Source organism: Pelodiscus sinensis, chromosome 5 (genome assembly GCF_049634645.1).
Source record: "Pelodiscus sinensis isolate JC-2024 chromosome 5, ASM4963464v1, whole genome shotgun sequence".
NCBI classification, from domain to species: Eukaryota; Metazoa; Chordata; order Testudines; family Trionychidae; genus Pelodiscus; species Pelodiscus sinensis.
In genome coordinates, this window is record NC_134715.1 from 26785307 (window position 1) to 26800687 (window position 15381).

The 15381-nt window shown below is 43.7% G+C and overlaps 1 protein-coding gene across 2 annotated transcripts in view; it reads right to left on the reverse strand.

Moving 5' to 3' along the window:
* Nucleotides 1-4674, reverse strand: part of PPA2 (inorganic pyrophosphatase 2) — a 48029-nt gene extending 43355 nt beyond the window's left edge. Inside the window, exons 1-2 of one of the 2 annotated variants that reach the window (XM_014571623.3) lie at nt 4411-4674; nt 1416-1480 (exon numbers count right to left, since the gene is read on the reverse strand). In XM_014571623.3, coding sequence (XP_014427109.2) covers nt 1416-1480; nt 4411-4606 — 261 coding nt within the window. In that variant the 5' untranslated portion in view covers nt 4607-4674. The remainder of the gene's footprint in view (nt 1-1415; nt 1481-4410) is intronic. The other variant, XM_006119315.4, reaches the window with a different exon arrangement.
* Nucleotides 4675-15381: the final 10707 nt, after the last annotated feature.

Sequence of the window (15381 nt, forward strand, 5' to 3'; positions counted from 1 at the left end):
GGCTGCAAACAGAGGCTCCTCACTGGGACCCCCTGTGGACAGGGGCTGCTGGGCCTGGCATGAGCCAGGACTGAACAAGCCCGGCTCAGTCCAGGCTTGCGTCAGGTCCAGGAGCTACCCCTGCTGTGGCTTTGCAGTTTAAACGTAGTAGGAGCCGGACTGCCTGCATACCCAGCTCTTATTACATTTAAACTGCAGAGCTGCAGCGGGGATAAGTGCCTTCTGAGTGCCTTCCCTTATTGACTAATCTTGTAGTCAATACAAATTTTATCGACTTCACAATTGCCCAATTACCCATCTCTTAAAATCCTTAGTAAGAGGTACTAGTAAAGTTACGGGTCTTAGACCATCTTATAAGGCATTTTAACTCTTGTCTTTTCCATCAACCTCTCACCAGCAGTTTCGGTCTTCTTGCACAAAGGTTTACTGGGTACTTTTTAATCCCTGGTTTTAAATGATTAAACAGAACAATACTGAGGTAGCATGCATCTGTTTAGGAAACCCCCTCTGGGCACATGACAGAGCTGCAGAGAGTTTCTCAAAGTTCCATCCTACAAATCAAACAGTCAAGGCAACAAACCTTTAAAAAAAGGGAGAGCTGAAAATTTCCCCAGCTGTTTGTGTCGCTAGTATACCATAATAAGCAGACGTCTTCTCAGACTAAACTACATATTGGCAATTCTCACTGATGACGTATAAAACAGGCATTTCACTGCAACAATAATGAAACTCCAGGGAACATGGCTAACAATACGTGAAAGCGCTTGGCTGCACCTCATGCCTTGTAATTCTCTAAAGGTGCGATTATCACTCCTCTCTTGGGCATTATTGCTGCCTTCAAATTACAACACGCCTTTTGAGAATTAAATATATTATTCACATAAAGATATATTGTGTAAACCTCATCTACAGCAAAACTGCTGATACTAGGAAGTGCATACTTTTAATTATAGGCATAGAAAAACGGCAATTTACATGAGTTTGGTGAAACAAATACGTTTTTAACAATAGTAATAGTAGAAACTGTATTCTAGACTAGCACACTTAATGACAGGATTTTAACAGCAAGGATAATTAACAAGTGGAACACCTTGCCAAAGATACGGTAGACTTATCACTTGGAATATGTATATCAAAATTGCACTATCTTCTAAAAGATACTCTCTAGTTCCACCACAAATTATTTAGTTCCATACAAAAATTACTGGGTGAAATTCAACACCCTGTATTATGGATGAAATGAGACTTCATCATAAAGGTCCCTTTTGTCCTAAATTATGTGAATCTATTATAGTAATTCCTAAAAATAAAACAAGTTTTCTACTGAAAAGGAAAATAAAACAGCATTTGACCATTAGAGCACATACCATCCATCATGTCAAGAAATAATAAGAGTATTAGATTCAAACACATACCTCTTTAGATCCAGCAAACAGAGGAATGTCATGAAACGGGGAAATATATTTACCCTCTGCATTCTCTGAGGCAAAAAAACAAAAAAAGTGTTACAAATCTAAAACAAACATGCTGAAAGATGTCCACATTACTGATATAGATGTTCCTATTGCTTCTAAAGATGTGATAGTGTGCAGGTTTACCGTCATGCTTACATACAAGTCCCTCCCTCTTCCACTGCTGCCTCTGTGTCAGAAGCAGCAGAGCAGGGGAGGGGGGCAGGCATCTCCCAGGAGCTGATGTGCACAGGGAGCTGGCTTAAAAGCTGGCTCCCTATACACACTGACTCCTGAAGAACTGCCTCCCGCCTCTGCACATAAACGTGTAACCGCTAAAAATTCAGCAGTTACACATTTACCACCCCCACTAAAAAAAAGCTTTTTAACATCCCTAATTGCTTCCATTATTACAGATAGAAAATGATCTATGAATATTTTGTATCAATACTTTGCCAAGGAATTTATGTTGTAACAAAATCTTTTCTGGAGTCAAACTCCAAATTTTACGATAAAAAGGTCAACTTAAAGACGAAAGACATGAGTTTGGTTTGTCCCTTAACAGCTATTTTATACCCTTTTCCTCTCCTCAACCTACTCATTCCTTTGAGCCCATTTGGCAAAATGAACCAAGCAAAGATGTTAATAACCTTGTATTTTTTCAATGCAGAGCTATGGGTGGACAGGAAACATGATAAAACACAGTTCTTAGATTATCTAAAATTTTAGTAATCGTCAAGCTTCCTTTTCAGCAGCTAATAATGTCTTCATAAATCAAGATTTTTTAACAACCATTTAAAGATAGCAGGTTAAGATGTTGCAGCTATTAAAATTTTACAGTATTCCCTTAGCAGGGCTTGTCATTTCAAATAAACTCTATTTTATCAGTAAAGAAATCATTTACCACAAACAGATTGTTCCAATTCTGACCTGCAATATATATCAGTTACACCTATTACTTGACAGGAAGAACGGCATTGCGCAAGTGGGTTTTTCTTGCGCAAGAAGGGGCAGTGTAGACGCTTCTTCTTGTGCAAGAGCCTCTTCTGAAAAAAATTGGTGGCTCATTAGGTATGCAAATGAGGCTTGGCGAGATTTCACGCTTAGCCTCATTTGCATATTACTTGCGCAAGAAGCCGCGAGTGTAGACATAGCCACATTTTTTTTAAAAAGGCACAATGATAGACTCCAAGGTACAAGTCCAGTCTTACAAAATTGCATGGCAAACTTCTCATTGGCTTTTATAGTGCCTTGTAAGAGAGAGTCTTCTCTCTCACATGAAAACAGACTTCTAAGTAGATCGAAGGGGGTTCTCAAACTTTTCCTTACTCAGCTTGCTAACAGCGCAATGACCGTACCACATTTGCAAAAAATAGAACAGTCAGTAGAGAGATGTATCTCTCCTAAGACTTGCAAGTCCAGGCTGGATCGAAGGGCAGTGATCAATCCAGCAGGGTCAATTAATATGCAATAAATCAATCATCAAGAGCCCTCCTTTCAACTCTGGGACTCCACCAAAATGGGAAGAGTAAGCAGAGTCCATGGGAGAGCATCAGCTGTTGTGAAAATACCACAGTATGCAGACGTAGTCACATAGCTGAAATTGTGTAACTTAGGTTGACAGACTACATTAGTATAGACAAGGTTTTAGAAACCACAAATTCCAGAACCCACTGCTCCCTTCTTTATTCCAATTAAAGGAGAGTGCAGGCCTGGGCCCCATTTGACCAATATGGACTGCTCTACAGCTACCCCAGCAGAACGGAAACACATGTTTCTGCAAATGTTACATAAACATAGTATTACATCCCACCAAATAAGAGACAAATTTCAGTTATGGGCCACTGTTCAAACTGAAGTAACGGTGACTAGATCAAGCTTACTGGAACCCAACCTGGAGTGGAGTCAGCATGACAATTTTCTGACAGGGTGCATCTAACAATTTAAATCTGCCTATTTTTCTCACAGCAAGGTAAACCATTGAACGTAATAGAAGCACCATGACATAAAAAACAGTGTTAAGAGAAAAATCATATTTTTTTAATCTTCATAACTATTTAAAAAACGAAGTGTGAAATTAAAACACACCAGCTTTTTGTTTGCAATGTTGGTGTAACTGTGTTGTCCCAAGGCATGAGTGAGACAAGGTGGGTGCAGCATTAGAAGCTGGTCCAATAAAAGATATTTCCATTGTGACACATATCTTAAAAGTTCCATTCACATTTACATACATACTGACTACTCAAGGGGCCCCCTGGAAAACAGATGTTCTCATTTCAGATGCAAATTTCCCTTTACTCACAACACATTTGGAGCAGTCACTATTATTACATCAGGAGCATGAACTCACAAGATAGTGTTATTCCTGCTAAAGTAATTAAAGTTTCCTACACTTCTTTTTTTATTTGTAATTGTCTTCTCATCTTCGTCCTGGGTTATGTGTGTTGCCCCACAGTTGGTGGCAGTCCTTACCGCCAGAAGTTTCACAACTGGGACAGGAGAGACTTTTTTTTTTTTACACTAATTTGAATGCACTTTTTTAAATTCACCTTCGGGGGGCGGGTGGGAGAAGACAAGTCTTAAGTTGGTTCCCTGGGGCATTCAAATACCCGTCAGGGCTAGACAGAGCCCCCGTGCACAGGCCAACTCTCCAGGCCTAGAAGGTGCTAAGGCATCTATGCACATCCTAATGTTCAGTCACTTGCGGCAAAAGCCCCATGGGCTCCCACCCAAAGCCCCTTGGGGGCAGGCACAGCAACAGGGGGCGCCTGTTACCGTCCCCGGCCAGCTCTAAAGCATTTCGGGGCGGGAAGGGGAGAAGAACACCTGGCTTTCTCCATTCACTCCTCTAACTCGAAGGCGCTCCCCCAGCTACTGCTGGCAGGAAGCAGCGTGCCAGCCGGAGCCCGCCGAACGCCGCGGAGCTCCCCAGCCCGGCGCCCGCGGGGCTGCTACTTACTAAAGTAGAGGCGGTACTCGGGCGAGCGGGGCCGGCCCCGCCGCTCCGTGCCGTACTGGGCCATGGTGCTGAGCCAGCGGCAGCGCGGCTGAGGCTGCCCCAGCCGCCGCCTCACCCCAGCTGCGGAGCTGGAGCAGCCCCGAGCCGAGAGCAGCTGCAGCAGCCCCCGCCAGGCTGGGCCGAGCCGCGCACGCATGCTGCTGCCTGCCCCGGCTCCGTCCGCTTCCTGCGCCCGCCCAGGCCGCCGCCTCTCTGAGCATGCTCGCTGGCCGCCGTGAAGCCGCTACCGTGGCTGCCTCTGCCAGGGCCTGGGACCTAAGTGGGGTGCGGCGGGAAGGGGGCAAAAAGAGGGGAAGCGAATGGGGGGGGGGGGTGCGCCGGTGGCCTTTGCAGCGCTACCGCCTACGCTTGATGCCACGCTCAAGCCGCAATCCGGCCTCACACTGGTTCTGGCCGGGTAGCAGCGGGGGGCAGCTCTCCCGCACACACCCGACCAGCGACAATGTGGTGCGGATGGCAGGAGGTCTCGGCCCTCTTTACACATGTTCGGGCGGGGGGAAGGGGACAAATCACGCCCCCTGCCGTCGCCAAGTCTGCCCAGTTCATGAGTAGGCGCCTTCCCAAAAGCGTGAGATTGGCTAAAGGTAATCAACGGGGCGTTTTATGAGCGTTCGGAGGAGCCAACTTTTGATTTCAAGCCCACCCAGCCTTACAGTCTGTTCCTAGTGAAAGCCCAGAACCTCGCATAGACCATGTGAGCGCGGGGAGTGGCGCTCTAAGAGCACGGCCAGATAATGCAAACTTCGCAACTAGTGCGTGACTCGTGAGAACTACAAACACTATTGATCTAGGTCAGCGGCTAGCTAATTTCTATACAAAACCAGGAAGTAATTAACCGCTAGATAGGTGATTCAATGTCTTCCTCCCACCTCTTCCTTGAAGGCAGGGTCAAACATTTTTAACCAGGATTTAGAAAAGATTTCTGGCCAACTTCACCCGTTTCAAGCGGGGGGGTGGGAGGGGGGAGCAGAAGAAACAAATACAAAGTAATTTCCCCACTAAATACAGAATGAAGACCCAACACTGGGATGAGAAAGGCAGAATTTGTCAGAAGTTGGAGCCCCTAAATTAAGGAAGAGAGGGATTTTTTTAAATTAAAAGCAAAAGATTATATACTGCCTGGACAGCATATAGGCTACGTCTACACTGGCATGATTTTCCGGAAATGCTTTTAACTGAAAAGTTTTCCGTTGAAAGCATTTTCGGAAAAGCGCGTCTAGATTGGCAGGACGCTTTTCCGCAAAACCATTTTTTGCGGAAAAGCGTCCATGGCCAATCTAGACGCGCTTTTCCGCAAAAAAGCCCCGGTCGCCATTTTCGCAATCGGGGCTTTTTTGCGGAAAACAAATCACTGGCCCTTTTGCACAAAAGTTTTTCGGAAAAAGACTTTTGCCCGAATGGGAGCAGCATAGTATTACAGCAAAAGCACTGACAATCTTACATGAGATCATCAGTGCTTTTGCAGAAATTCAAGCGGCCAGTGTAGACAGCTGGCAAGTTTTTCCGCAGAAGCAGATGATTTTGCCGAAAAACTTGCCAGTCTAGACACAGCCTTTTTGTATAGGGGCCCTACAGACTCAGATCATTATGGCTTATATTTAAACAGATTCATACTGATCCTCCAATTAGATCCATATCTGTCCCTCAGAATTCAACTGGTCCTAAGGCTGATTGATACCTTGGGGGTGACAGGCAAGAGCCCCGGGGCCCTTGCCTCCTCCCTCCTGTCGGTAGGTCTAGTAGTGAAATACAAAGCTGAGAATTGTTACCATGCCTGAAGTAAGGATGTGAAATTGCAGTTAATTTACTAGTCAAGTAGTCGATGGAATTTCCATCGACTACTTGACTAGTCAATAGGCACTTCCGTATTCCTCCATTGAAACTAACAAGAGCTGCAGCAGGAAGTCCCGCTGACTCCAGGCTACATGGGTACCAGCTTTGAAATGAACAAGAATCCCCAGCCGAGGCTCTTGTGCATTTCAAAGCGAAAGTGCACCCATACAGCCCGGGGTTAGAGGGGGATTCAGAATCCCCCGCTGACCCTGGGCTCCATGCCACGCTGCCACTTTGAAATGCCATGCAGACCCTGGGCTCCAGGCGGCACTGCCACTTTGAAATGCCACGGTGTTTCAAAGGGGCAGTGCCGCACAGCTGAGGCTCAGCTCTGCGGCGCTGCCCTTTGAAGTACCCTCTCTTCTCCCCCCTTTGCTGCCTCTATCTGATAGAAGCAGCAAGGGGGGGAATCAACTAGTCAACTTACTATCCGATAAGCAGTTGCTTATCCGAAAGCCAAATAGTCTTTAACATCCTTAGCCTGGAGCTAGAAGAAGGGCCTTGTAAGACGTGTAAGAGTGGGTTTCTATGCACTCTGTAAAGTAAGCATGGTTTTATCTAGGGACTCTGTAATGTGCAGTCACTACAATCTTACAAAATGCAGAGCTTAATTTGATTTACAAGTTTGATACCTACAACTGAGGTTTAAACAAAGACCTTAACTGGATTACCCATTGCATTCCACATCCCAATGACATAAAAAAACAAACACCGGATACTTAAGAGCACTTAGTACCCTCCCCATCAGCTTCATTTAGCATGGACACTCTAATTGACAATATGTTCCTCCTTTTTTCTTCCTTTTCCTTCTCTTCCCTCCTCCCTCCATTCCCTCTCTTTTCTGCTATTTATTTGGAAACTGGACCCCTTAACTCTGTTCATCTGAAGAAGTGGGTTGTGCCCACGAAAGCTCATGACACCATTTACATTTTTTGTTAATCTGTAAGGTGCTGCAAGACTATTTGGCTACATCTACATTGCCCAGTCTTGCACAAGAAAGTATGCAAATGAGCCACCATTTTTGCATAAGGGGCTTTTGTGCAAGGAGACCTTTCGCAAAATGGTGACTGATTAAGTATGCAAATGAAGCGCAGTGATATTCATCGCCGCGTCTCATTTGCATATGTTCTTGCACAAGACTGGGCAATGTAGACGTAGTCTTTGGCTACGTCTACACTGGCCACAATTTCCGGAAAAGCCATGCAAATCAGGTAAGTCAGGATAGGGAAATCCACGGGGGATTTAAATATCCCCCGCGGATTTAAATAAACTTGAAAATAGGAATAAGAGATCCTCCGGAAAAGGGCTTTATTTCGGAGGATCGCGCCAGTCTAGACGCTTTTTTTCCGGCTTTTCCCCAAGCCGGAAAAAAAGTGGCGGACATGTTTATTTAAATCCGCAGGGGATATTTAAATCCCCCGCGGATTTCCCTATCCTGACTTACCTGATTTGCATGGCTTTTCTGGAAATTGTGACCAGTGTAGACGTAGCCTTTGTGTTTATACAAAATGTAGAGGGATTCTAGGCTGTGCATGCAGTTTTTAAGGTACATAAAGAAATGCCCACGTCACCTAGGCCTGCTCTGAGCAAGGATAGAGGACAGTGGAAAAAAGTGTCAGTACCCTTCCCATTGTCAGTGTAGGCTGGGTCCAAGACAATTTTATGTTCTCTTATGTACCTAGCACACTTTACGTGGTACAGAAAAAATAATAAAGCATCAAATAGACTTCCTATACTTATATGCTAGTACTTCCTATACATACATGCTAGTATTGTTAAAGTTATACACAAGATTCCTAAAGTCATATTTAGGTAAGCAACCTTCTTATTGTCAGAATAAAGTTTCTAGCTGTTCTATGAGATATTGAATCCTTAAAGCAAAAGGAAGTGTCTGTTCTGCACTATATATTAATCAAATGCTGTGGACGTATTGAAGCACTTTTTAAAAAGCAATTTCTTAGGAAATAACTTTCACCTAATTTTTATGTGTACAATTTTTCTTCAGAGGGCATTTCTACACAGAGCCATCCCATCCATAGGAGCGTTTGGGGTGGCCATCCTGAGCCCTGTGCTATGGGGGACGGGCCCTGTGGCAACCATCCCAACTGTCATATGATCAGGACATCCCACTTACTGAGGTTTGCCCAAAGGGCCCAGGGAAGGCTGGGCCATTACCGGGGTGGACATGGGGCCAGCAGTAGGGACAGATGGAGGGGTTGCCCTGGGCCCCATACTCCTCTGTTGGTCCTGTTTCACACACGGAGTGGGAAATGTAATTTTTAGCTCAAGATTACCTGTGAGGTTACTAAAAATAAAGCGTAGCTGCCACACTGGGGGCAGGTAGCTGGCCCAAGTATGTACTTTGTGTCATGGATAGGTATGTCATTGGGGTAGCTAACCCCTCCTACTGCTGCAGCTCCACTATTTAAGGACGCTTGTTTAGAGCTATCATAGGTATGTCTCTCCTCAAGCTGGAATTTATATTTCCAGCTTGAAGTGCAGACATACCCAAAATCTTAAAGACATTGCTCTGATTACTGCAGGTGAAATTCATCCGAGGTTGAAAGGTTGCCAGCACTTAAGTCCTATGTATTTACAGAGCTCAAGTTGGCTTCTACTGAAATTACTGAAAGAGTTGCCATTTATCTCAAATGGAGCAGAATCCAGCCCACAAAACTTACAGAAGACTTACATGGTTCTGAAGGCTTTATGCTTGTCCTCTGCACAGACCAGGGTGAATTTCTCTCTACTAGAAAGTCACTAAAGCAAAACAAAACTTCTGCAGCTCTATAATCACCTAAATCTGAAGGGCATCCTTGCTTTGAGTTTATATGCTGCAGCCTTTTTTAAAAAAAATTTGCAACGATGTTGTTAATACATTTTGCCCATTAAAGTTTTTTTATCATCTATCATGGCAAGCAATTTAAACACCGAAAAAACATTTTGAAACATTTTATCATTAAAAAATCCCAAACCCCAATGGTGTCCCGTTTTTCCTTCCTTCTGGATAAAATCATTGCTTTTATCTTTAAACATTTCATTAATATGTTTCGTGCTACTTCGGTGCTTTTGCTCTCAATTTGCAATCGCACTGTCATCAACATTCACTGTAATGCTACTTCCATCTGCAAGGCTGGCAAGACCATTAATCATTATGGACCAGAGACAGCCATTCTTGTGCATGCTGAGTGATACTCCTCTTTGTGGAAAGGGGCCAGCACAAGACCTCTGCATCACTTTGTCCCATTCAAATTAGGGTTTAAATTTCACATATTGATTTGTAAAACTACCTTGTAGTGGTAAGTCTGTCACTTGTAGTGGTAAGCTACTCTGCAGTTCATTAAAAAGGGCAAAGTTACAGTAAGTAGAGTTGTGTTTATTTTATTATGTTCCTTTAGGGTCTCTGTAGTTTATACCTGCAATCTTTAAAAACTTCTGTTTAATTAAAATAAATAATTGATATGATCAGCCAGCAAGTTTAAATAGGCAGAAAGTTTAAAACAATAGGCAGCAGGTTTACATTAAACAAAAGGAAGCATTTCTTCACATTTCTTCACACAGTGCACCGTCAACCTGTGGAATTCCTCATCAGAGGATTTTGTGAAAGACATGCTATGACAGGGTTCATAAAAGAACTAGATAAATTCATGGAGACAGGTCCATCAATGGCTTTTAGTCAGGATGGGTAGGGATGGCGTCCCTAGCCTCTGTTTGTCAGAAGCAGGGAATCAATAACAAGGAAATGGATCACTTAATGGCTACCTGTTCTGTTCATTCCCTCTGGGGAATCTGACACTTGCCACTATTGGAAGACGGGATACTGGGCTAGATGGATTTTGGTCTGACCCAGTACGGCCATTCTTAGCCCTGGTCTACACTAGGGCTTTATTTCAAAATAACCCCCCTGAGGTCAAATTTATAAGCTGAGTGTCCACACTACCAAGCCTGTTATTTCAAAATAACAGGCCACTTATTTCAAAATCTGTACTTCTTTTCTTGAGGAATAATGCTAATTTTAAAATAGTTATTTCAAAATAGCATTAGTGTGGACACTCCGGTTCCACTATTTCAAAAAGATTACTCCCCGGAGTAAGCTGAACTAATTACTTCCCAGTGCCTCCTGGGGCTCTATGTCAAAGTGGTGTGTCCACATTAACAGAGCCTACTTTGGACTAATTGCAAGGCTTCTCCGTAATGAGGACATAGTATTTCGATTTTGTAAACTGAGGAGTTATTAAGTTGAATTTAGTTATTTCAAAATAGTTTCCTAGGGTAGACATGCTGTTTACAGTCTTGTTACAGCAGTGCCTGGAGCTATGTCTAGGCAGTGGCACTATTTCAGGATACCAGAAGTATCCCAAAATAGCTATTCCATGTCTTTAAACATGCCTGTTACTTCTAAATAGACTTCAAAATAACAGGCACTCTATTCTGGCACCCTTGTAACCCTCATTCCATGAGGGTTAAGGGACTTGTCAGAATAGCACTTTATTTTGAGGTAAGGGTGCAGTGTAGATATACCCTACAGATCCCAGTGAAAACAAGGATTCCATTTTCTCCTCTTGATTTGTGAAATTTTCAGACATCAAAAGATCACATCATTTTACTACAAACTTTTGAAGCCTTTTGCAAAATTCTACACCTGTTTTTAAAATAGGGGTTGTCTTCCTGTATCTTACCTTTACTTGGCTCATTTTCTTGCTTTCCTTGGTTAGCTTTGATATCATAACATATATAAGAACATAAGAATGGCCATACTGGGTCAGATCAAAAGTCCACCTAGCCCAGTATCCTGTCTGCTGACAGTGGCCAATACCAGATGCCCCAGAGGGAGGGAACAAAACAGGTAATCCTCACATGAACCCTCTCCTGTCACCCATTTACAGACAAAGAAGCTAGGGACACCATTCTACCCATCCTGGCTAATAGCCATTGATGGACCCAGGGCCAGCTTTAGGCCGATTCCCTGGAATGGAGCCCCGCGCCTAAGGGGATCCCGCTCCCAGGTGCGCGACGCATGTGCAGTGCTGTCCTGGGTACGCGACGCTCTGGGCGCACAGCGCATGCGCAGTGCCATCCCGGGTGCTCAACGCATGCGCAGTGCCCCAAGCTCTCAACGCATGCCGTGGGTGCATGAAGAATGTGTTATGCTGCCCGGGGCCCCCGCGCATGTGCAGCCCCACCCCCAGAATCGGGCCCCGCACTTACAAAAGCCGGCCCTGGATGGACCTAACCTCCATGAATCTATCTAGCTCTTTTTTGAACCCTGTTAAAGACCTAGTCTTCACCACATTCTTTGGCAAGGAGTTCCATGGGTTGACTATGCGCTGAATGAAGAAAAACTTCTTTTTGTTTGTTTTAAACCTGCTGCCTATTAATTTAATTTGGTGACCCCTAGTTCTTATATTGTGGGAATAAGTTAATAACTTTTTCTTACTCACATTTTCCATACCAGTCATGATTTTATAGACCTCTATCATATCCTCCCGTACTCTCCTCTTTTCTAAGATGAAAAGTCCATGTCTTTTTAATCTCACTTCATATGGGACCACTTCATTAGGGACCTGGTGTAACCCCTAATCATTTTGTTGCCCTTTTCTGACCCTTTTCCAATGCCAATATATCAATGTTGAGCAGCAGTCAAAAACCAACTAGAATGTTAGGAATCATTATAAAAGGGATAGAAAATAAGACAGAGAATATCTTATTGCCTCTATGTAAAATCAGGGTACGCCCATATCTTGAATACTGCATACAGATGTGGTTGCCTCATCTCAAAAGATATCACAGTCCCAGCTACTTGATCAGTCGAGTCAGAATACTTTCTTGGGAAGAGTGCTGTTGCTGCTATGACTCCATAACAAAGATTTAAAAACAGATTAGCCCTTGCTTAGTAAATTCATCTTCCCTCGTAAAAAGAGAAGATGAACAAAATGCAAATTTGGATCATGATATCTCCCAATAAGAACAACCAGGCATTAGTTCTTTATTTTTAATTTGAGAATTCAATCAAGAAATTAATTAATTAATCAAGAAAATAAAAATAGAAGGAAGCTATCTGTGAAAGAAAAGACTGGGTGATTCATTCTGCCTTTATAAAATACAGCATTGATACCCTGCATCTCATACTTTCCAGCTTGTCCCTGCTCAGATTGGGCAGTGCCCCAGGCCATCAGTAGCTTTTAATATAGTTAGGGCCATGGCCGTGAATTGCTGTTCTCAGCCAATGGGAGCTGTGATTGCCTGTATCTGCAAAGATGTAGTTAAATTTAGCCACAGTGGCCACTAGGGGCTAACCCTAGTGAACCACTGCTGTTTTATTGCCCACCCCTGATTTAAGACCTGCACTGTGTGACAAGTCAGTAGCGCAGTGGGAAATAATCTATGAGCTTTACCACAAGGAATTCAGAACACAGACTCCTTTGCCTCACTAACACCAGAAGGCCCACTCGCCCTCACCTGTATCTTTCTTTCTTCAGGTGGACAAGGCCGTAAATGGGCTGGGTTTCAGATGGGACAAATTTGAAGAACACCAAGATGAGCTGAGGCAAACATGGAAAGCCCACATGGCAGCACATTCAAAATGGCAAAATGAAGCCACCTGGGGAATCTGTCTGTATATTTTCTACAGTGTCAAGGACAGGAGGCTGCATGCAGTGAGGATACATTGCTCTTTGGGGACACAGGAATGTGCGGTCGAGATAGAATTCCCACATTTCACCTGGAAACATAGATGTGGGGTTTGCATTAGAGTTTTGCTTTATTGGCTTTGGTATTGCTATCATTTACCATTCAGGAAGATTGCTGCAACAGATTCTGCTGCATCATCTCTGCAGTGTGTGTCCATTCTCACTGATGCAATTCTGCAGTGTTCCCTGGCCTGGATGGTGGCCCTCCTGTAACCATGCACCCTGCCCCTCTCCCTGTGTTTCCCTTTGAATACCTTGTCCCCCTTTACATACATGCAACACATAACATTCCTGGATGTGCATACTCAGGCACAGTCTTTATTCAAAGCAAGAAAAATAGGCAGTGCTGCTTCCCTGGTTGCACAGCCTGCTAACTTGAGCTCTCAGCTCTGAAAAATCCTAAATCCCTCTGGCTTCTTCAAGGGAAAATAGCTGCATTAATCTCACATAAACATCTGCAACAGAAGTGGCTAAGAAGCAGTCAATCCACCTGGTCACTTACTTTTATAGATCTGTTTTCTGTATTAGAAGTTTCCCTTCTGGCAAAATCAACAGTGGGAGGCAAGGTGACACGCACATGCCAAACACTTCATGCAAAAAATCTAGCTTCAGCACTTCCCTGAATCTTTTTTTTTTTTTTTTTTTTTGCATGGGTTTGGTTTCTTATTACTTTCTCAGTAGCTTTCTCAGATCATTTGGGAGCTTTATCAGTGTATGTGTCAAGGTAATTCAGCTTTGAATTGTTAGTCATGAAAAAATCAAAAACCAGATTCCTAGTTCTATTCATTTTTGCTGCTTTGATACCAGATCTATCATCTTCTTATCTCAAGGTGTAGCTGAGGACATATATTGTATATGTACTAACAACTTCTAATGAATAGGTTACAGTGCTCAAAGTCCTCTGAGATGCAGTCATGTGGTAATTCTTATCACTATTTACATCTCCACCTTATCCTCCCACAGGTGTTTTAGTACAGCTGATATTTTGCATGCCGTCAGAGTGGTAGCTAGTACAATAAAGACCCTATGCGCAACAATATCTACTTCTCCAGAGAGCAGCGGCTAAGTCAGCTTTCTCTGCTTATGTAGCTGGAAGACAAGAGAGGAGTTCTTGGGGCCATCATCATTGTAGGTTTACACCTGTGTGATCGGGGGGGAGGGGCAAAGACATTTCAAACAATAACTGCAGGGAGTGGCTTTTCACATCGTGTGTTTTTCTTGGTTTCAGACAAGAAGACCCATGGAGAGAAAAGCAAATGAAGCACTGTTGGGGGTTGTTGCCACTATAATCCCATTTAAGATCACACTGGGTGTAAGTAATCCCTGTGCACAGGGCTAGTACAAATCTATACACCTCTAAAGATGCAGCTACATTTTGAGCTGGAGGTGTGATTCCCAGCTTGAGGAGAGATATGTCAATGCTAATAATTCTTATGGAGCTGGTGCCTTAAAAAATAACGCATAGCTGCGATGACACAAGCTTCTAGACAGGCTAACCACCCCAAATATGTACCCATTAGAGATCCAGGACCTGCAGCAGCTCACACCATGGCAGCCACACGCTGTTTTATGGAACTATATGTTAAAATCCTGGCTTCACTAGATTAGTGGCAAAAATTTTGCTGAAATTGATGGTCACATTGGCCCTCAATTCTATTTTACATTTCAAGAATTAAAAACTGATGAGACAAATTCTGGTCCTCAGCCTTGTCTAACAGGAAAACTTTTCAGTGTATGTTTTCCCATTATAGCTTCACTGAAAGTGACTCCATACCATTTTGTATATGCTGTTTTATGCTACTTCCTTGGTGACTCATTGTTTGTCCATGTAGCTCTGTTCTATTAAATTACTTCACACAGCATTCTGGCAGCTATCCAACAGGTGAAATGTAGCCTGCCCCGTTACACAATGTTCCACCATGATTCGTCTCACATAGCACATTGTAGGACATTTACCAAAACCCACTGGAATTCTTGGGTTTGGGATCAAATTATCAGGAAAGAATCATATGATTTTGTAATTCTGTAATTTTAGTGAGGTAGTGCCATTTTATAGACTAGAGAAAAGACTGTTTAGTAGTGTAAACCACCCGACTCAGGAGGCGTGCGTGTTCCCCTTTTATTGAACCCTAAGGAAACTCAAAAGCCTTCTTCTTGATAATGCTTCGCCGCTCCCCCCCATCTAGTCCGAACGGGCCGAGTCCAAAGTCCTCCACCAGTTTCCCTAAACCGTGTCACTGCCTACCCCAGTTCGAACAGGCCGAGTTCAAAGCCCTCTACCAATTTCCACAGTCTTTATGTTATTCCAGCCCCGGTACCCTTTTTGGGGCTCAGCACCTTCGTAACACCGGGAGACACTCATGGGTGGCGGGGTAGGGGGACCAGGGCC